The following is a 23,676-nucleotide window of genomic DNA, read 5'->3' on the forward strand; positions in this document are numbered from 1 at the left end:
ATTCTGACTCAACTGAAAGTCTAAACCTTTTCCAATAAAGACCTTTTCCCCCCAGTAAATAGTTTTCATGGAAGGATTTAAGGACAAAAATATTATTCTAAGCTTTTTCACATTGTTAATATTTTCAAGTGTTAGAGGCAAAAGCATTTCTAGAGCAATGGCAGACTGAATTCCACTGTGTTTATTTTAAGATGGGTTTTTTTAATGACTATCAGGGAAATTCTTAATATTTGGAGATTATTAAAGTTTGTCTGTTTACACTAATTCAGGCAAATAATGAGAGAATTCTCTTCCCTTATGGCTTTTTTTCTTTTTCCATCTGTGTCCTTTTTTATTTCACCAACACGTTTTGTCACTCTACTTGTGTCATCTTCTGTCTTTCAACAGGACACTAGCTGTCTAAACACTCTTAGCTTCACTAACAACAAAATCAAGAAATTTCACTCCTCATTCCTCTCCTGAAAAAAAGATCCTGAAACTGTAGTGCTGGGAGACAATACCCACTTTTGCTCCCGTTATCACCTCTGCAGCATGCTTTCAGGGAATTCATGAATCTGTGCGTAGCTGAGAAGGCAACACAGAAACAGAACATAGTCGGGGTGTATGTGTTGTGTGCTTTTTTTACTTCTTTTTTCTTTTCTTTAAATAAACTACAGGACCAGTTCCAATTGCCCTTGTGGATCTTCTAAGATTGCTTATTCATTTACATAATACACTATCTTCATTGCAGGCATCTATACAGAGCTCTCAGACAAATGGGGGGGGGGGGGGGGGGGGGGGACAGTCATGGGGTTCTTCCTCCCAGAGCTTAGCTGAATCTCTTTTTAAAAGGTTTTAACTGGGTTTCATTCCCAGTGTGTCCCTTTACATCTAAAAGTGATTAAACAAGATTTACAGACAAATTAAATTATGTCCTATTTGTGAAATGCAATACTGTTACAATGAAGTGATTCCACAGATTTCACTTTTTGATCTTTAATTCCTTAAGAAAATTAATATCAGAATTAAAAGATTAAAGTGCTCAGTTTTAACAAAGAACATATTCTCCATATACACTATTAGCTTTCACAAGCAAATTCATCATTTTGGAGTTGGGGAACAGGGCTTACTATGGTAGGTTATATAGGAATTACATGAAAAAAAGACAGGAACACGAGGATGAAATAAGGAAAAGTTCAAAACTTTTTCTGGAATGTGCTCCTCTCTTTCCTCAAAGAGAGAAATAAATTATTTCAAAATAACTCTGAACACAGTGACGATATGCACCACTCAGTACGCGTGTGGGTGTGTGTTCTGTGAAGACAGCTGAAAAGTGAGCATCATTCCTACAGGAGATAACACAGTGTAATGCTAATCGTCTTTGCACCAAGTAGTGGGATGAAAGCCATGCAAATCCTTTTCTTTTGTTTTAGTAGGGAAGCAGGATTTTCCAGATATCACCGATACATAACAAAAATTAAACAGGCTGGATTGTGGCCACATACTTGTGATAATCTTGTATATTGGCATACACACACATTCATACATATCACATACAGAAAGTTTGCATGTACATTGGAGTTTTCACATCCCCATAGTGTATCATTCATGTTCGAGATAGTCATGCAAAAATACCACTGACATTCATATAATACATCTCTTCTATCAAGGAACATAAGACCAGTATCTAATGTACCTATTAGGAAAACTGCATTGTGTTAGAACCTCAACATTACGTTACAGAATAGTGAAAGGTTAATGCGTTCATCTGCATTTTATGCATTGCTTTCCACAGAGGTCCAAAAATAAAATGCCTTGTACTGCATCCTCATTACATAAGTACTATATATATAGCATATGAGTTCCTCTTCTGTTTCAGAGCACTCAGAATTGGTATAAGCATTTTGAGGAAAGAGGTTTAGTAGAACTTTGTTTTATCCTGGATAACAACATTGCCTAGTAATGACTGTGTTGTAGAAATGTCAAGGCTGAAATTAGCAGTGGGTGGAGATCTCTTTAAGGGGAATTAACTAAGTGGATAATGGAAGTGAAATACTCTCAGCATGGCAAAAAAAAAAAAAAAAAAAATCCTTGAACTCTGAAAGGAGACAGTTTTCCTATAAACATTATAGAGGAGTTAAAGTAATTTTAGAGGACTAACAAAACTTAAAGTTAGAATAATTTACAGAGCATAATTTTGTACAGCTCTTGATGTTGCTACCTGGGGGTTAAAAGAGGAAGGCAGAAGGAAATAGTAACAGCAACATTATTGAAGGGGTAATATTCTCATCTTCAACTTTCCAGCCCTGAAATTTGGTTCCATCAGAGATTAAGACGCAGACTTGACTGGATATGCTGCACAGATTTTACAGTCATTCATGACCCATGTAATGCAACAGCAAACATACTCTGAGGTTTGAAGTGGCAGCTGAGAATTAGGTTTTGTTTTTCAATAAAAGAGCAGGAGTGTATGTTTGTGCTTCTTTAGAGAAATAGCTTGAGCATGCACCACTAGGAATGTCGCATAAAAAACATGCAAGGTTCAGGGATCATAAGGGATAAATGTGCAAAACTTGCATAGTTGCAGTAATAAAGGTAATAAATGGTAGACCTCTGAGATAATCTGTAACAAATTTCTACCTATATTTGTGTTGTTAGAATAAACTTGTTTTAGACCAAACTCTTCCATGCAGCCTAAGAATATGTAAAAATATGGAACTACATGATTTCAGAGGCAGTTCAGCGAAGAACTGTTTCTCTTTCCCCCACCATGCAAGTGGAAACAGGTGAAATAATGTCCTCCAAAAGCCAGACCCTTTCACCATTCCGTAAACTGACATCTATGTCCAGGCATTGGTCATTTCTTCTACAATCTTCTACTATAAAGTTTCCCCAGATAAAGTTTTATCTTTTAATTCACCTCTCATGATCTTCCTTTACATTTTTCCCTCCTCTTTCACCCTAACACTTTTCTGAACTGTTTCACTTTCCCTCTCTTTCATTAATGTTTTACCTTTTATTCTCTTGCTCTCATTCCATTTTTACCATCTTTTAAACCTCATGTTAACCAATTCACTAGATTTTTATTTGTCTGATCTTCTCACTAGTTTCCTGTCAACATTTTTGGGTTTTTTTTCCATCTCCTTAACAGTGAATACACCTTGGATAGGGGTCATGTCTTTACCTAGGATTATAAATATTGCTCATATGCACAGATATAAATTATTTTTATAGTAGCCTTTGTGAGCAGAAACCATCTTTTCTTGCCTGCACATATCTTCATTTTCTTTTTTCCTAGAATACCAAACAAGTTCCATTCATGGAAGGATTAACTGCCTTCAATTTTGCTTCCTCCTTCTCCTACTCGCTCCTTTTTTTTAAATCTTTATTTATTTATTTAATTTATTTAATTAAGTCATTTTCTTGCCTAGAGCTTGGCAAAAATATCTTCTGAAAGCAGGTCCATATCATGTTTGTGCTGCTGTACAATTAAAAGTAACTTAATAAATTAAACCTATGTTTTGGTAAAAGAACTGACATGCAGGCTTGAAAATTCATGTATCAGTTTCGGCACAAGTGATTCAATGCAACCAAGATATGCAAATCTGCTGGAGAAGTGTTGATAAAAAAAATAAAGCCTCAGGTATCATCATCTAGTCAGCTGTTGTGGTTTAACCCCAGCCAGCAACTAAGCCCCACACAGCCATCGCTCACTCCCCCCTGGTGGGATGGGGGAGAGAATCAGAAGAGTAAAAGTGAGAAAACTCGTGGGTTGAGATAAAGACAGTTTAATAGGGAAAGCAAAAGCTGCACACACAAGCAAAGCAAAACAAGGAATCCATTCACTCCTTCCCATCGGCAGGCAGGTGTTCAGCCATCTCCAGGAAAGCAGGGCTCCATCACGCGTAACGGTTACTTGGGAAGACAAACGCCATCACTCCAAACGTGCCCCCCTTCCTTCTTCTTCCCCCAGCTTTATATGCTGAGCATGACATCATATGGTGTGGGATATCCCTTTGGTCAGTTGGGGTCAGCTGTCCCAGCTGTGTCCCCTCCTGACTTCTCGTGCACCCCCAGCCGCTCACTGGTGGGGTGGGGTGAGAGGCAGAAAAGGCCTTGACTCTGTGTCAGCACTGCTCAGCAGTAACGAAAACATCCCTGTGTTATCAACACTGTTTCCAGCACAAATCCAAAACACAGCCCCATACCAGCTACTGTGAAGGAAATTAACTCTACCCCAGCCAAAACCAGCAGATCAGCACACCATGCTTACATTTGATACTGACCTGGTACAACTCGTACTGAATGTGAGAGAAAGGATGGTTCTGGCTCCTCACATTCCTCCTTTTTTTAACTAAGTAAGACAGAATGGTGTTTTTGAAACTTTTTGATAGGGTGCTGCTTTATTTTACAAAGTGCCCTGGCACTCCTTCAATTATCTTGCTTTGACAGATGTAAACAAATTACTGAATAGCACATTATCCTCAGCCTAATACTAGAAAACATTAGAATTTACTCTGCATTTCATGGCCAGAGTTTGATGTCTTTGCTTATACTGAATTCTTATATTACCCTGAAATTGACTCTCTTGATTTGACGGGTTTACTTCCCTTTTGCTTTAGTGACAGCTAAAGATCGCTTGCACTCGGTATGTGTGTATCAGAAGGGACTGAAGACTTGAGTACGTAAATACGTCCCTCTCTAAGTACATACTTATACATTTGCAAGTACAAGACAAGGGACAAAAAAAAAAATCTAATATATTAATCCATGAGGAAATAGGTTCACACTAATCCAACAAAATGAATAAATATAAGTAAAACATATTAAGAAGATTATTTCCCAGTCCTTTCTTTTTCTCCCCTTTCACAGTTAATTTGCCTTTTCACCATCTTTTTCCACAGCTTTCTCTGTTTTCCCTTCCATCTTCTGCACAAATCCTGTGGCTAATTGGTTAAGTCCACTCTAGAGTCTAACCATCAGTTCCCAGACACAGCACCTTTCATTTCAATGTTTTTGGCTGATTACAGTTGCACTTAGAGGAAACCAAGTAAGTATGTATCAACATACTGCAAATGCTACATCTGTGTATGAAAATACACAAACAGATAATTAAACATCAACAAAATATCAATAAGATTAGAGTGTCATGTTGGAAGAAATCTTGATAAATCCTTCTCAGCAACAATACTCTAACTACAGTGTCACAGGGGGAATATAAATTTAGCCCATTAAAGTGTTGTTGGACAAAGAAAGACACATTAATACATCTGTTAGTCATTTTCTTACTACTAAGGGACTCTACTATTGTGCTGCAGATGAAAGCTTTGGCCAAGAAGAGATTTGAAAGTATGCAAATTAATGCTAACAACATAATAAATATCTTATTATTCATCAGCAACTCAATGGCATACTGGCATAGTTTAAATTGTGAGTAATCAATGTTCATCGATGTTTAGACATACATACCTACAACAGACATTTCTGGAACCGTGGCATGATATGGACCATCAACAAACTCTGGGGCATTGTCATTGATGTCTTGAACCTTAATAATGAATTCTGAAGGAGGCTCCAGAGGTTTGTTTGTGTCCCTGTCGACTGCTTGAGCTGTTAGAGTGTATTCAGCTTTTTCCTCACGGTCAAGCCTTTTCATTGCATGAATGTCTCCAGTCTTGTCATTGATAACAAAGATTGTTCCAGCTCCATCTCCTGACAGAATATACTTGATTTTGCTGCTGCCAGGATCCAGGTCTGTGTGTAACTAAAAGGAAAAAAAAGCATTTTAGAGACAGAAATTAGACCCAGAATTTTTTTTGCATTGGTCTAACCATACATTTTGTCAAGCTATTCTTTTGTACTTTAATCTTAGCACCAGTGATCCATATCTCAGCTTGAATACACAAGGAGAGTAGGGATTTGTATGCATACTAATCAAAAGTGAATGTAACCATAGGTATAATTAGACTTTCTATTTAAAAAGCAGCTGTTATATATATTTTAAATCCCTGTTCTAAAATGTAAATGTCTTCAGAACTAGTATCAGCCAAAATGAACAAGCACAAAATGTTCTTTGCCTATTAGATCAAAGGGTGAATGAAGGATTAACAATAATATATATTTTAATCTAGTTTCTTATTTTTAGTTATTACTGTCAGCTTATTTTCAGGTCACTGAAAATAGCTGAACACTGGCATCTATGTAAATGTTATAACGGACAGCAGTCACAGAAATGTAGAAACATTTAATAATTCAGCTGTTAGCAAAACTTAAAAGGTTCTAAGATCTTTGTTGCAAAAGTATTTCCCCTGAAAGAAAGCTTTGTTAAAGCAAGTTTCCAGAAACATAAGAAGAACCCTCACACACATCTTCCCATTCTCCTCAATGCCCCATTAGAAAAAATATTTAGATTGTACTTGGCTTTCAAAAAATAAGATAGGATTATAATAATATGAAACAGTACAGGAAAAATAGGTTTTCTTCTTCACTTTGAATTTTTTTTGTTAATTAAAAGCCTGAATTGAAGAACACTGGAGATAAACAAAGGACTTCCATTGAATTTTTTGTAGGCTCAGAGCCAAATACTAAATATCAGATTACCTCCAATAATTTTTAATTTGCGAGGGCAAGTGCACCAATTGGTGGACCATATGTATTAGCATCAACACATTCAAAAATACAGGATAATGACAAATATACAGTAATAGTGCTTTAAATTCTATTTACTCTTAAATCTAACACACTCAATATTAACAATAAGAAGTTAATAACATGTTATTAAAAATGTAACTTGCATTTATTATTATATATCTCTGCCTCACAAAAAATAGTCTGAAGGAAATACATATAACCTGTTTCGGATAGCTGCAACATGACTTAGAACAACTACTACTAGACTTGTTCCTGTTTGCTCATTTTTGTGCAGACAGCTCAACAGAAATTGTTGCTGGTTATGCATTTTACTCTTCAATTGACAGCAGTGGTTGCTAGGGCCCGGCAGCATTGTCATTTGATATAAGAACCTGTATTAGGACATTAAAAGAGGGGTGGAAAAAAAGCCTTGTAACACTGGCTACAGCCAAGCCACAAGCAGATTTTTATGTCATACCACAAGTAGGCTCTGCAGGTTCTTCAGTAGATAATTGGTCACATACGGTTATATCTGCAAATTAGCTGTTCAGGAATAAGAGCTTAGAAAACTCGTTAACAGCACCTTACAAAAAAGGAATCTCTAATTGTTGCAATGAGCACAGTGGACAATGGCAGTCAGGTCTGATTTTCCAGTTGATCTGGTTTATTATACACACAAAACCCTGGGCCACCAGTGTATTCTCTGCTCTGCAATAGCAGCAGAACTCCCACTGAACACAAGAGGTGTAACTTCATCCTCTATGTTTTGCTGGGCAACACATTACCATACCAGCTATTACCACACCATTGTTTTAACAACTTTTTAAAAGCCCTTTAACTGTCTGTGAATATGAATGACTCAATCCAGTTCACTCTTCCTACCCAACCCACATGAACATACACATAGACGTCAAGTGACAGCTGAGTCCTCTTTCCAAAAACACAATCTGTTTTTCTTTTTGTAGTTGCCATCAGCTTTTACTTAAGAACAATCAGCATAACTTACGTTATGTTAATTTAACAGCACTCTCCTGTTGGTCGGTACTGCAGTTTTGTCTGCTCAGTAGGACATGTTAATACAACTTTTTTTTTTTTTTTTTTTTTTCTTAAAGGTTATTGTCCTTAGGACCAGGATTATACTCAATCTAGGTGTCAGCAACATAAAAAATCCTTTTCAGGGTCCCAGAGCCTGTCAAGATCAATCCAGAAGCTGTCTGAGTTTTAAACAGTTTGTTTATACTTTAAGCATCTGTTTGATCCCTGAATAAAATCTATACGTTATTAACATTGCATATGAAGGTTCTGGCAGAGTATTCATAGCTGAATTACAGTGACGTCGTATCACAACATTGTCTGGACACACATAACTCAGCAAAGCAATTGGAGCATCTCAATTCACGCAACTACACAGAGCCTTACAGTGAAAAACTATAATCTGAATTTCTAAGACGACGCTGGCTGGATAAACTAGATATCCCACACAGATATTTGAGAATGCTCAAAGATTCTCCAATTTGCTATTTGCTAATAAGTAGGAGAGGCTGTCAGTATAATCTCCAGTGTAAGTTTTACCCATATTATCCAACAGAAGTTATATTTCATAAATAATTTCTGGTATAAATTAATGTCGAGCTATAAAACCTTTGCAGTGCTAGTAAGATACCAAGAGTTAAAATGAAAAATAAGTCTATGATTATTATTAATTGTTTCTTCTAATAAGTTAAAGTCCTTTGTATCAAAAAAAAAAAAAGATATTGCTATTTGAAACACTATAAAATGAAGGGCTAAACTTTAAACAAAAAGTGGAAGAGCTAGAAGCGTTTTATAATCTTAAAGTTGAAACTGAGTCTGATTAGTAGAAAATCATTTTTTTACCTAAAGACTAATACTGGCAAAAATAAGTAAATCTTTTTTTTTAGTTCTTTAACAAAAAATATGCCATTTACTGAAATCATATGTACTTTTTATGGTGAGCATCCAGGCTGACAGATTCAAATGTCTTTTCTAGGTTTTGAACTTCTTATACTCTAATATCAAAATATTATAATAAATGGCCTATGGAAGAGCCATTTTTCCAAAATCATTTCATTGTTTGGATTTGTAGTAGGATTGGGCACTACTCTCCAGGTGTGGTGTTGATGCACAACTTGATACAGACTAGCCCGTAATGAGATGCATCATCAAAGGGAGGATTTGTAACCCCAATTTCCTCGTATTAGTAAAGAATCATAAATGTATCAATAATTCACAAGAGGGGGGAAATCTACATATTATGAAAATGCTCCTGGACATTTTTAATTAAGAAAAGAGAAGAAGGCATTACGTAGTCATCATCTACTCACAAAATTAAATCACAGAACTGAAGTGAAATTCTAAGCCAGAAAGCATAGTATTTTTTTCAAGTAATATTTCCTCTCTTCTACCAGATGTGAATGATAATTTACAGCAGTTGTCAAGCTTCAGCAAGCTGCGTTCATGTGAAGGTTAAAGATCATTAAACACATAATTATATAGGGTCTAGGTGAATGATAGAGAGGCATAATGAATATGATAAATGAACATAGGTTTCTGCTGAAAAAGCCTCACAAATGTGGTAAATGTGAAACTGCTTTCCACACCTGTAGCTTTATTTGTTGCGCCTGTGCTTGAAAGCTGACCTCTTATTTTTCAGAGCAATATCGAAAAATGTAACAAGAATTTCTATTTAAAAAAGGAGACACCTATAGCTAGCCCCTATGTCCCACTACTAGACAGCATCCCAAAAACCAACAGAAAAGCATGTTTACTGGAAAGCTTAGTCATGTTCAGAGTGAGTCAAACTCACTTCCTTTATGTGAGATTCAGTTAATTAGACTTCAAAGAAAGTGAAATCTTCTTCCTCCATCACTGCCTTGCCAGTGGAACTATAAATTCAAACATCTCTCTCCCTTAAAGTAGCAGACGCAACCCCATCACCCAATTCATGTCTGGATTTATGGCAACAGGAGAGGTTTTGGATCCTCTCTTAGTTTTAATGGTGATGCAGATGCCGTGTATTAATACCCTATACTAATGGCTCCCACGTAGCCTCGGCACAGGTCTGTTCCTAAAAAGTGAACTTCATTCAAAATGAACCCTCTGAACACCGCAGTTTCTAGTCATTATTAATTCTTTTGCTATTCTATGTTATAATACAGATGATAATCAATGAAGCCAGCATTAATGGCAACAGCACGCAGTGTACTTCCACAAAACTAACGTTATTTTCACTAATAATGAATGCATATCTAAAAGTGTTGCCAACACACTATTCAAATATATAACATATATTTAGTCTCCCACGTACATACATTACAAACATGCATATTTACAATTAATGCAAGAGAAATTGCAGAGATTAAACTTATTCAAAGAGACTTTATATTCTGTAGATCTAAAAGTACTACTCTGCAGTAAAAAACCAAATACATGAGCATGTTACTGATGTTAAATTCTTCTATTCCATAGATATTTGTTTATCATATTTTTAACTGCATTTTCTTAACAAATACTTGGTTCAAAACTGTATGGAGCCAAGAGCTTAAGGTATGGACGAAGGCTGCAGGAGCTCCAAGCTAGGTTTATGAAGTTCTTTTGCAATTCTGAGTACACAGAGACATTTATGAGTTTCTTCTGCAGATGGAAACTGTCTCACCTGCTCTCAGTCAGCTACCTGGCAAATCAATGGTAGTCAAAACAGCAGATTGCTCAGCACAATAAATTACATGTTCGAGCCATGTGTTCACCATCAGGAAAGTACATAATGCACTTGGGTCTGGTCCATACCCAGAATGAGCAGAAAGCTGTTGACTGGGCCTTTGTAGTAGGATTGGGCACTTCAAGTCCTCTCCAGGTGTGGTGTTGATGCACAACTTGATACAGACTAGCCCATAATGAGATGCATCATCAAAGGGAGGATTTCTAACCCCAATTTCCTCGTATTAGTAAAAGATCATAAATATATCAATAATTCACAGGAGGGGGGAAATCTACATATTATGAAAATGCTCCTGGACATTTTTAATTAAGAAAAGAGAAGAAGGCATTATGTAGTCAAGTTTTTATTTGAGTTTGTTAGAAAGTAATTAATTCATTCTCATGTAATTACAAGGGAATTACCCCTTACTTGTTTCAAGGGAAAAAGGCATAATCTGCCCTTAAAACTTCATTTTAAAATTTGCATCATTCTTCTCCTTCCTAACTCTGAAATCTAATTTTTACCTGATGTTACACAGATACACACACAACACACCAACACTATCCTAATGCTTCAGGTTCTTCTATTTTTTACCTATGCCTTGCAATAAAATTCCTCATTTATGAGGCAGACCTCATTTAACGAGCTTAGAGACAGGATTTTCAGCTTTTATGATTCTTTTCCAAAACTGATGGGTTCTAAGAAGCTCTAGCTCATTCTGCAAAAGTATGGAAGGATTTTAGTGACTTTTACAATCATTTATATATATCAGTGCTTTCAAAAACTGTAATGCACCTTACTCACAATGTGTTTCTTTCCGTATGTGACTTTGCAGGTTTGTTTTTTTTTTTTTCCTAGAAATATGAACATCATTAGGTGTTACAGAAAGGTTTTGTGTGTATTGTTGACATGGTCTGACACATAATGGACAATGAGCATGTTTATTGATGACCCACAGTTTAAAAAAATCATTCATAATTAAACTATTACAGATAGATTCAATTCATTTGCACACAATGCAGAATTAATAAAGTGAATGTAATTTCAGTTTAATAAAACCTTTCATTTTGTCCATGGATAGGTTGATCCCATCTTTAGTAATGGGAATTATAGCTGCACAATGGGGAAGAGGAAAACCAAATATTGTGCATTATCATTCAGGGTAATAACAAATTGGGGCACAGACTTGATGTACCTGACATAATGTCAGTACTTGGAACACTTTCAGAAAGGAAACAGACACGTCCATGGATGACAAAGGTTTCATTTAAGATACAAGAATCATGTAACTTGAAGCCTCTGGAGTAACTGTCAAAAGACATTACTGCTCACACTTCTCAGCTGCAGTTTCATAACCATATTCAAAGAGAATTAAAGCAATAATATCCCTAACACTTTCATTTAAGAGTGTAATCTCTGCTTTTGTCTGCCTCAGTTTCCTACCATGTCATTTGGGTACCTTTGATTCCAGATGGCTTCTTTTATGTTTCTGTTTATTCTTTGCTACTGCTTTTTTATTCTATTTGATTTGCTAATTTTGTCTCTGTTTATATTCATACTGCAACTGTGCACAAACTGCTTTTCATTGCTTACCTTTTGGTATCATCTTATAATACACTAGAGTGAACTGTTGTTTAAGAACTGGAGACAAGATTGGGATCTAACAGTCTGTTTGTTCTAATTCACTGATTATGACCAACTAGTGCAAGAAAAGAGCTCAGGAATGTGACTAAATCTTGATCTAAGGCCTTCCTGGTTAGAGCATCATTGGTCTTTTCTGTATGTGTCAGGTATTGCCTTCCTTACCAGCTGAATTAATAATTTTTTCACTCAATGCCTTGGGAGAACAAAGATAACTATACTTGTTTTTACAAGTAAACATACAAGATGGGAGGAACAGAGAAAGAGATAAACCCACTTTCGGTCTTACAAAGATCCATATTAGGAAAAAACATCCAGACTGTAGGACCACCCAAGCCAGCTCTACACATGTATCTCCAGTTAATTACAGTATTAATTTTTAATTAGGATTGTTATGTATCGCTGCTGTTGTTTCACAGAAGTTGTTCCCCCTGCAAGGAGAACTCCCTAAGAGGGAGGAAACCATGTTCCCAGGTGCAAAGTCTTCCCCAAATCCACAATCACATGTTCATCTTCAGTGGTTGTGATGGCAACAAAGGTGAGGTAATTTGATTCTACTCTTTGTTATCTTCATTCTAAAGCATGGTCTCAGGTTGATTTTTCTGTATATATTTCTTATATACCTTGCTTCTTCTGAATCCTTATGTTAAGCCAGATGATAGCTAAAGCTTTCTGTTTTCCTAGTTCTGGCCTTGGCCCTTTCCATTTGGCAATACCATCTGTCTTCCCTTCTGTCCTGAGAACACCGCCACCACATATGACCTGTGTCCCACCGCAGCCTGGACTGCCGCCTTTAGTCACTGCTTTCTGCAGCTACTTAACGCCCAAGTGTCCTGTGTCAAGTGGCCTCAGATGGCTGGCACCTTTTTGTAGTTGGCTTTCTGCCTAGCTTGGAGTTCATGTAACTATTTCTGAACCCAGACACCGCTCCTGAAAAAAGGTCTTGATTTTTTAACCCAACTGTTTCTGATACTTGGAAACACGCAATGAAATTGTGTCATATAGCCAAAGAGGAATCCTTTCCCATCTCATTTACTTCTCTATTATTTCATCTATAGTGTACTGTGGGTCACCACAGGAGATCTGAAAGCTGGGTATAGAGAGCGTCAAAAATTATGTGCAGTTTTAGTCTTGCAAAACATATCCCCTCTTCTGTGTCTTTACAGGGAAAGAAAAAAAGTATCTGTCTGCCATTTCCTACTGTTTGGGGTCAAGCATTTATATTAACAATATTAACAATTCCAGTCCTTCAGGCATTATAATTAACAGTGCCTCCTGCACTTGTCACTCTTTTCCCAACTCGGTGAAACAGCAGTAAAGCCATTTACTCCCTCCCTCCTCCATTTTGTCAGTCTTGGACACAAACTATGTTGTAGTTTCTAGTCCCTGTAAGATAGCGTGAAGTCTCCAAACATGACTTCCGAAGACTGTTCCCTTTTGGTTGTCAATTTCTACTGCCAGCAGAGTCCGTCTTGCCGCTCCTTCCTCAATATAGACAAAAGACAGGGAAGGCTGTAAAAAACCATCAGCCACGGGAATTTCCCATTCAATGGGCTAGTCAGAAGTTTGGCAGTTCCTATATACCAAATCCTTCTCTTCTGTTCCTTTAATCATCCTCATCTTATTCACACTGTTCTGAGCCTTTCTTCCGTGTCGTCTGAGCTGTATTTTTCTTTCGTCTTTAAAAGCTTATTATAACTTGCTAGGCTTCGTTCTCAAGCACAGAGTACATCGCACTTGAGTGCTAAGACCTCTTTGTGTTTTTCAAACTATTTTCTCAAGTGAATGTCAGAGCAATATCTTATAATACATACTCTTAGGATTGCAGAATAGGAATAAAAAAGTTAATCACTACATACCCACAGCAGTAATTTGAAGGCTGCTTACAAAATTTGTCAAACGAGACAAGCTATAGCCTAGATCAGCAAACGCAGAAAAAAGTACAATAGGCCAGTGTGGTCAAAGGTGACAGGATATTTCTATTTATTTAAGCATGTTTAAGTTGTCATGATTTTACAATCCTTCAAGGCTCTGCTTTCAGCTGCTTTCACCACCCTGGCTTCTGATCATGCTTTGCTCACAATGATTAGGAGGATCCCAGTGATAATATATTTAACTTGTCTTTCTTCTTAATAAAAGAATTTCAAATCCATGCAGAATGCATTCTGTTATTTAATGCATTCTGTTATTTAATAATATTTAATAAAACAAACCTGAAAGCATTAAAATACCTTTTTTTTAAGGTAATTTTTCAAACTTAAGATGACTGCTTAGCATACTTCAGTGTCTGAACATAAGGAAGTAAGTAGTGTCTAAAACCACATAATGTGTAAAGCTGGCAATGCAAATAGAAAGCTCTTTTCCAGCAACTGGCTGTCAAACACATCTACAGTGAAGAAATATAAACATCAGCTATGCAGCCAGCTTTGAGCTAAAATTGAAAACTGTTGAGAAGGTAACTGAGTGAAATAAAGAGAACTGAAAAATTAAATTCTGAGTACTTACATATCAATTATCTTATAAACTGTCTGCTTACATGTGATAATATAACTTATTTTTAGTGTACTTACACTAACCTGTGAACTGTACACATGGGTACAGTAAAAATTTTATCTTACTAAAAATATTTTTCAAGTTACTTGGAATGTGAAAATAAACACAGCTAGGAAATGCTGCAAAACAAATTCCTTGTGAGATGTCAAACAAAACACTAGTTCTTCAGAGTTACTATGTTTGCAGTTACATAGTAACATCAGTGTCATACATCAGAATAAACAGACATAACATCAGGGTAGTTTGATTACTTTTCCCCATTTTCTTGCAGTTAGGTGTTTATTAGGGATAACTCATGCAGAATTGTAAGTTATTCAGAAGAACCTCGTTGAAACTAGTTATTATGATTTCACGCAGTTTCACAAGAAATTATTTGCCACATCACTTTTGTGGTTTTCAAAGCTTCCTAATGTAATTTCCCATGCATTTCCACTAAGTCATGCATTCCTGTGAATTTCTTACAAACTGACTTGCAAAGGTTATGTCTCTCATAATGCGATCAATTTGCAATACCATTAAATTTGAAATATTTTTTAAACCACTAGAGATAAATCATAGCTTCTGCCTTTGTTAATGCTTTTCTGGAAGAATTGACAGAGGGGAGGAGAACACAAACCATTATACATAGACAATATTAAATATGCAGAAATAAACAACTGTGCCCACTCCAGCACGGTTTGATATTTAGTAATGTATTACCTCTGATTCTCTAGCAACTTGCATTGGGTCCTGCAGTCCCCCTTCTCAGTACATATGGAGACTAAAGTCTCAGTGACAGTTATCACTTTTTTTGGCACATCAGATAACCTGACCTGTTTCCAAGGATGAAAAAAATAGCAGTGCTATGATTATAAGTGTGGGCACTGTTTGGAGTATTTATGTCATTTGCTGTAAACACCTAACCTACCTGTGATTCAAAACATTGAAAATTTGGGGTCAATGTCCCATCAAAAAAGAAACTCTGGCTCAGCATGAATACAGACAAATTGTATACAAATTAGTATCACAAAAGCTGTAAGTGTGTAACATATGTCAATCTCAAAACAGCCAGAATCCATACAGACTTAGCAATGATTTAGTCTAGACCTTTATCCAAATCATCTGAGCTCGTGGTGAAGACTACTGTGGGAGGCTGCAGGAGACATCTGTACTAATTTAATGATGGTTGAATCACTGTCGGTTTTCTCTACCCACACAAGCTTGGTAGTGCTCATATCACACTGTGAGCACAGAACAGCCAAAACCCCATATGGCCCTCTCCCCATTCAGCTGTTCTTTGCATTTCTCTACTGGGACATTCCTCTTAGAAAGGACAGGTGAGCAGCTATCCTGCACTAATATCTTTTGCGGTTTTTAGTAGCAGAGAAGATGCACAATACACACTAGACTGAAGTTAAGAGGTGAAGAAACATACCATGATTTCTCAGGACCTCTTTTCAAATGATATGTGTATTCCCCCACCTTCAAAGAACTGATTATTAGGTTTCCCACTAGAGAACGTAATGGCCATAAAAGGAACAGCAAAGGAGGGAAACAGCTGCATAAGGGAGCTCCTTGAAGATCTTCTAGGACTCTACTGAGGTTTCTCTAATGAAAGGAGTTCAGGTACCTATTGGAAGGGCTCAGAAAAAAAAGAAAAAGCAACTTTAAAAAAGATGAGAAAAAGGTACAATATTGAGAAATGAAGTTTTTAAATTATCCAAATGATACCCTAGATACAAGAATGACAAAAAATCCAAATATCTTATGTACATACCTGGTATTTATCTGAAAGAACTCTACTGAGAAAACCAATGACAGTTGGTTAGCTGGGCAGCTGACAACTGCAGAGTCAGTACTGATCTAGAAATAATGATTATTAATTACTTGTATTACAATAACACAGAGGTCCTTGTTGACACAAGGGCTCTGTTATACTGTGTGCTGCAACCTTCACTGACCTTACTTCACTGTCCTCTGCTTATGGTGAAATATCAAATGGCTTTTTTTCCCCTTCCCTTTTTCTGAAAAAGAGGCAAGGAAGAATGAGTCCATAATACATAATTTTAGAAATGAGTTTCTAAGACATTGGCTAATTTCTACAGTTAAGACCTATGGATTCAGTATGGCTCAAACTTATGGAAAAAATGGGACTGAATTCCTGCATAAATTTCTAGTCCTAAGATGACTTTTTTTTTTTTTTTTTTTAATGTGAATGGTTTTAGGATCTGATATAAGACCCAGGAACTCAGTAGGAGTCTCTGTCTCAAATTTCAAGGAACACTGGACAAAACTCTTTATTTGAAACACACATAGAGTTATAAAGAAAGATACAGAACCAAAGACACCCCCCCAAAAAGAACAAAAAAGTCACAACTGACATCTAGTTATTAATTCATATTATGACTCCAAAATTTATAGTCCAATTAAATGAAGAATTTACCACTAGCCTACAAGTTTATTTTTTATACTTTTCTGATAACTAATAGATCAGGTGTAACTGACTTTCATACAAACTAGATAAATAATCAGATTAACAATTATCTGACTGTGAGATAATAAAGTGTTGAAAATAGCAAGACCCTGAAGTAAAGTAAAGTATTTGAGATTATTTATCAAGTCAGTAGAGCTGCCTTTTCACTTTTACTCAGGATATAAGAGATGGAATATTTTGTTTGCCTATGGAGATGGGCTCATCGGGTATGTAAATGGACATTGATGGCAAAGTTAACTGAAAAGATGATCTGCTGTATGATGTTCTTCAACAAACTATTAGCAGTCTAAATGCACTGTTGCTCAGTTCTGTTATAGGTATTCTGACACAAAAACTTATACAGTTAAGAAACATGTCTTGGCTTATCAAATGTTAACTCTTTTTTGACACAAATTGGGATCATGGCCAGTCAAAAACCACAATCATAGCATGATCAAACCAAACTTTTTTTCCACCCATACTGAAAATTCAAAGCCATATTAAATATCTCACTACTGACTGCGATTTGTTTCCGAGTTTGTATATCAGCTGGACCATAGTTCCCTGCCTCAGCTATGCCAACATCACTAATAGGTGGCTTTTCTCAGAAAAAGACAGAAGCCCATAGGACGAGAATGCTTGGAGGCATAATTTTCTCCAGTCTGGTGCATAACTGCTTCTGATTATATAGCATCAGTGTTAGCAAGGTGGTTAAACAGGGAAACCCCATGGGTTCTCCAGTCTCCTTTTCTTTTTCCATATGTGCTATGAGAAAGTATGACATAGTGGTAGAACAGGCTCAAACATTATTTTCAGGAAAAAATAATTAGCCTGAATATAACCCTGCCCTTCTAACCAGCACAAAACCCAAGCAATCTCAACCTGACAGAGAGAAAACACACAGCAATTTTGGGGGACTGCAACACTTACATTTCCTATAACAGGATAGAAATTCATAAGAAAAGCAGAGTCCCTGAGCGAGCTACATATTCTGCTTTTGTTTCATATATTATTGATATGCAGGTTTAACAAACAGTTCCAAGTCTGTGAAAGAATCCAGAAAGACTGAAAAATTCTTATGTTTGTCAATTGTAACGAATAGGTCATGAACAGTTCCTTACAGATGAGTCACATTCATGGAGATTGTGGCATGCCCAAGTATTGCTAGAAATCACCGTTTAAAGATTCAGTTCCACTTCTTGATCTGCGAACACCATGGATTTCTTACAGCTGACCTGTAACTTTAAACCTTTGTATGCTGTTTGCCAGTATGGTCAGTCTCTACTTAGTCCAATTCTAACAGTTTAGAGGAATACTACATTAATTACAACCATTCTCTAGACCTGAACAGAATGTATATTTGTAAGACAGAATGGAAGATAGTAGTGAAGTTGTATTATATACAGTGTACTTGCTCTTTATACCTCAAAAAAGATCTTCAATATAAGTGTTAAATAGTTAAAAGTCTGGCATCTATCCTCTACCAATAAAAAGGAATGAGGTTATGCAGATTAGGTGATGAGATATAGTTCCAAAGGGATGGTGGCAGTGAGAGTCAAAAACCAAACATCAGCCATTTTGGAGGATGAAAACAACCAAGAAATAGAAATATCTGGAGTAAACAAACAGGAAAGCAGGAAGAAACAAAAGGAAGTAAATACCAAGCATATGGCTCCTAAAAAACACACACAGAAAAAAGTTACATGAATGTTAGACAATTTAAATCTTGCCACAGAAAATGAAGCTGAGAATATTTAACTTCCAGATGCCAGTTTATTGGTTACAAGATGGTTGGGTTTGGGGTTTTTTTTTTTCTTTTTTTTTTTTTTTGTTATAAAAGACAAACAAACCACAGCCTAACAAATACCTAAAGCAAAGAGGAAAAAGTCCCCAACAATCCATGTACGCTTGTGATAATATTCACTTTAAGGGTTACCTGGAGAGTTTTACATTTGATAAATACTTTTTCTTTCCTTTTCCTGCTCTTGTCTACAACAGATTTGACAATAACTGAATTTTTAAGCCTGTGCGGAAAAACACTGGAGAAGCAGTCCCTCACCATCAAAGGGATGGGGGAGTTGCTTGATGGGAGGAAGCTCTTCCAAGAAATCTGCATGAGAAAAAATTAGAATAGCACCTAGTTGAAATCAAGGAGAATACAAGGAATTACATTCCTGATAGGTGGGCCACAAGTTGTTTGCAAAGATAAAATAGATTTCAATTGCTTCTTTGGCTGCAGACGATAGCTAAATGAATGGATACAGAATATGAGATCAATAGAAGGCCTCTGAGTTCTGTTTTATTTTTTCCAGAAGTAATACCTGATTCGGAGCTCATTATATTCAATAGCGAGTGTATTTCTTTGCTAAGAATACTCCCCAACCTTATTTATTCTGCCTGGAATCTTACTGCCAAGCTCATTTCTTCTCACTCCCTGTGGCTAAAGCTCTCTTCTGGCCTGATTCTCTTCTAGAAGTGACACTTTATATTGATAGCCCAAGCAAAGAGAGTCATCATCAAACTGGCCGTGTCATTCAGCCCCGGGGTGCAATGCCGAGAGCGATCACATAACTTGAATCCAAGCAATTCACTCAGAGCTTTGCACAAACCAGAGATAACCTTTTATTTGTCTTCCTGCAATCAAGGTAACGTTATCATCATCTAAATATTAATACATGGACATCATGTACATTACTCCACAATCTGAATGTCTCACCGCAGTAATTGAATGAGCATCACCACACCATTGCAAAGCAAAAATTAATTTTTCTTCCCATTCTGCTAATGGGGAAACAGAGAAACAGAAATAAAGAGACCAAATATTCAGAACAAACTGAGTAGTTGAAGGTCCTAAGGACAGCTGCTCGAGGCCACTAAGAAGCCACACCTAAAATACCAGCCTTACCATTGTATCTGCGCATATTTTTCACCTGTATTTTTTTGGACAAGAATAATGATTCAGTGACACTCACTTCAACCATTCACCTTCATATTACTGAAAAGTTGATTTAGGAAACAAATACAGGTTTGGGAAAAGATCAATGCAGTATTTTTTCTGATCATTTCCTGACCAGAATGCTTTAATGTTATTTTACATTAAAAAACTTTTTATAGGTCTATATGCATTAATTTCATTCTTTTAAAGTATTTAACTTTTTAATATATTCCAAATGTAAATAAAATATTTCCTTTTAAATTAATTTCATTTGTTATTGTATTAGGGGTTTCTTTTTCATATAATAAAAATACTCTGCCTAGCCCAAAACATTTTTTGATATTCCAAAAATTTGTATTTGGAGTGACACAAAAGTATCTTTCCTCCCCAACTTTTCAAAACTGTGCATGAAATGACTATCTGTTACTCATCTCAGAAGAAGCACTCGAGTTCTGGGAGAATTAAATTCTTATTTGCTTTAAAAGCAAAACCATTCCTACTGCCTACACAAATCCTCCAATTAAACTTTTACTTCCAACAAAAATAAAGCAATTTCATTCCCTTTGTTTACCATAATTTAATTATTTTCCTTTAGAACCAGCTTTATTTTAATGTTTTAGTGGTTTATGCTATGACTCATTCTGTAGATACCAGAACAGCTTTCTGCCGTGCCTTTACTTCCGCAGCACCACAAACGTAATTAAAACATATTTGCTGTGATTATATTTCAGCATATGCAGATCAACATATATTTTGCTCTTAGGTATAGAATCCCTATTGTTCATGTAATTACTATGAAGAAATAATGCAAATGAGCCTGCTGGAGACAATTATTGGACTTTCTTTTTAACTTTATAACGTTATAAGCAAGAATTGGCATTCCACTCAGGGGTGGACAGCAAACACTCATTTTACTGAATGCTTTAAAGACTTCAAATTAACAGAAGCTAAGCGACCACTGTAATCATTCATCTAGTATATATGAATATCTCTAAAATCAGGTCTTAGATTGTGCTCTAGAATTATACAGATCAAGATATCTCCGATTAGTATATGTTAATGAACAAAATTAAGTATTGTGCTTCTGTGATAAAGGACATCACATCTATGACTTGGCAGCTGCCTGCACAATTTGAACAAGTAATCACAGCAGGGCGAGTTAAGACTGGAGTAAAGTCCACATTTATAGTACCTGCTGAGAGCAATTCTTAACTTGTATAGGATTTAGAAAGCCCTTTAAATTATTTAACCTTTTTTTGTAGTTTGCAGTGAAAGTCATTGAACTATATCACTGGATGATAAACATCCACATACTATGTTCTCCTAAATTAGTTTCCACTCATTCCCAGTGACAGAATTCCCTTCCAGTTACTTAGAAATCCACAATCAACACAGAGAAATCTTGCCTGTGAAGACAATCATTTCCCCCCAGTAAACAATCTCTATTAATCACATACACATGTTGTCATGGTCCAAAAGAACATGGAGGCACAAGACACTGCAGAAGTCTACCCCTGAAATGGATGGGCACAATCAACTCCTGCCACCACCACAACTGACAGTATTCAGAGACAGGAAAGTGACAGGATCATCCCACAGTGTCAAAGCCTCAGATGTTCAGTCAAACCAATCTCCCAATTTTTGCTTTCTCCCCGCCTTTTTTTTTTTCCTAGTGTGCCTTTTCTTTACATTATTTGGGGTACTGTGCATAGAGGAATATCCTGCTGCTTTATCTAATACCCATCTAAAATTTTTGTCGAGTACTCTGCTGACTAGGATGTGCAAACCGTCTGCACCAAAGGAAAAGATGACAGGGGCCATTCTAGATGAATGATCCCTTAGACAGGGTCACCACTGGTGCCATGTGATTGATCTGTAAGGCACTACAGGCAGTCCCCTGGACTTAGTCTCTTTCCTCTGCTCTCCTCAGCCCAGGCTGAGTCCACAAATACTACAGGGAATCCAATTGCTTATTTTTTCCAGGGATCAGAAAAATTATATTTTCAAAACATTCTCATCTTATATAGGATATCGTTATGAGGAAAGTCAAGTTTTCATGAATAGCAAATATCATATAGGAGCCTGATAAACTTAATCTAAGGCAAAAGGTCAATACATAAGCATGCCTGAAACCTGATGGGCTGAGTTTTGGGAAGGGAAAAGACATGATTAGACCTGATATCTTCTTAGTTCTTCAACAGTCTCTTACTAATCATTTCTTCCTGCTTATCTTTTCACGGATCCTAACTTGGCCAAAGGATTTTGGAATACAAGTTTTGATGTGCAAACTCAATCATTCCTGTGCACAGCCCTTTCTATTATTGCTTTGAATATATTTTACTAGCAAATGAATTAGGCCAAGTTTGCTCTAGCTTTTGGAAATCTCCAGTCCTAATTTTTGAGGCTCTTTTTGAAATGATATATTTGTGATGCGGTCCATATTTTTGCCCTTTCAAAAAGTGCATCAAAAGTGCAACCAACTCTCCTCTGAATGTTCCATGATGTCTAGCTGAAGTACAAACTATCAAAAATGGAGATACAAACAAAACCCAAGGTAAAAAAAGCTGTTTTTATCTATGCTGCACTAGTAGGCTCTCCCATCATGTGAAATGCAGAAATGTACTTAGATACCTTGTTATGCTATGTAGCAGCAAATTTTGTCTATCCTATGCTGAACAGAAATCCAGTGTTATAATTATTCCAACATTCTAAGAATCTCTCCAAATGCCTGTATTGACAAAGTTGCTCTTTGATGCTAAATTTTGACTTATATTTTAGCGATTTCTTTATTTTAAGCAAGGGAAGGGGGGAAGAAGTCAAATTATGTTTGTTCACATGGAAAGAGAAAGCATTTTTGAGAAAAGCTTCAAGAGCTTTGATATGTTTCTTTTTTTTTGTGCCTCCTTGTATTATAAAAATGGAAAGGAATTTTTACTTGATGCATATCTAAATTCCTTCAAGTTCTGTAGTACGTGAGTGTGAATTAAGTTAGCATTATTTTTGAAAGGCTAAGAAGTGCAACCATAGTTTAGCTCTGTTCAACCAAGCAGTGTTTGTGCTTTGAACTGACAGAAGCCTTTAAGTGCAAAAGCTTAGATAAGCTGATAAAGATGAAACCAGCCACATCTGCAGTTACTTAGATCCAATTCAATTCAGCCCTATCATACCACAAATCTCAGATATTCTTGCACATTTTAAAACAGTATTACTGTGGGGTAGCAAATAATAAGCTTGCACAAATAATGAGATCTCAGACAAAAAGAGAAAAAAACAAAAGATTATTTCTTGGTCCCTTCTCCCCCAGAATATAACGCGTTACCATCACAATAAATTCATTATTGTCAATTAAAAATCCCAAACAATTTTACTGAGTTATTAATTAGAAATTTCCCCTTTAACATGGAAAGAGCTTTCCATTCCCAACATAAAATTAACCAGAACAGAAGAGCAACATATTTGATATATTACCTTGTTGTTACATTTACATTTGGCTAAGATCAAGAAGTTTGGCTGACTTGCACTGTACATACAGGAAAAAGAACAACAGTGGCATTACCCTGCATTCAGTCCTCCCTATACTAGGAACTCAGATGAAATACGGAACGTGGGCTACTACAAATTATAGTTTACTTTCCAGGAAAAAAACAGATTGTTGGGTCCCGTTCCCCCACCCCTGAATTTGAAGGTCATTGGAATTAAATACACTGGTCAGATACCTTCTCTTATAGAGCTAAAAAGCTCTCTGTGCACAATACCAGAAAAATAAGTGGA

The 23,676-nt window shown here is 36.3% G+C and overlaps 1 protein-coding gene across 1 annotated transcript in view; it reads right to left on the bottom strand.

Annotated features, from left to right (window-relative positions):
* CDH8 (cadherin 8, type 2) overlaps window positions 1-23,676 on the bottom strand; it is a 151,961-nt gene that overhangs the window by 92,118 nt on the left and 36,167 nt on the right. The window contains exon 3 of the mRNA XM_009320251.1: window positions 5,449-5,743. Within this exon, the coding sequence (XP_009318526.1) occupies window positions 5,449-5,743 (295 nt within the window). The remainder of the gene's footprint in view (window positions 1-5,448; window positions 5,744-23,676) is intronic.

Source organism: Pygoscelis adeliae, unplaced genomic scaffold (assembly GCF_000699105.1).
Source record: "Pygoscelis adeliae isolate BGI_AS28 unplaced genomic scaffold, ASM69910v1 Scaffold62, whole genome shotgun sequence".
Classification (NCBI taxonomy): domain Eukaryota; kingdom Metazoa; phylum Chordata; class Aves; order Sphenisciformes; family Spheniscidae; genus Pygoscelis; species Pygoscelis adeliae.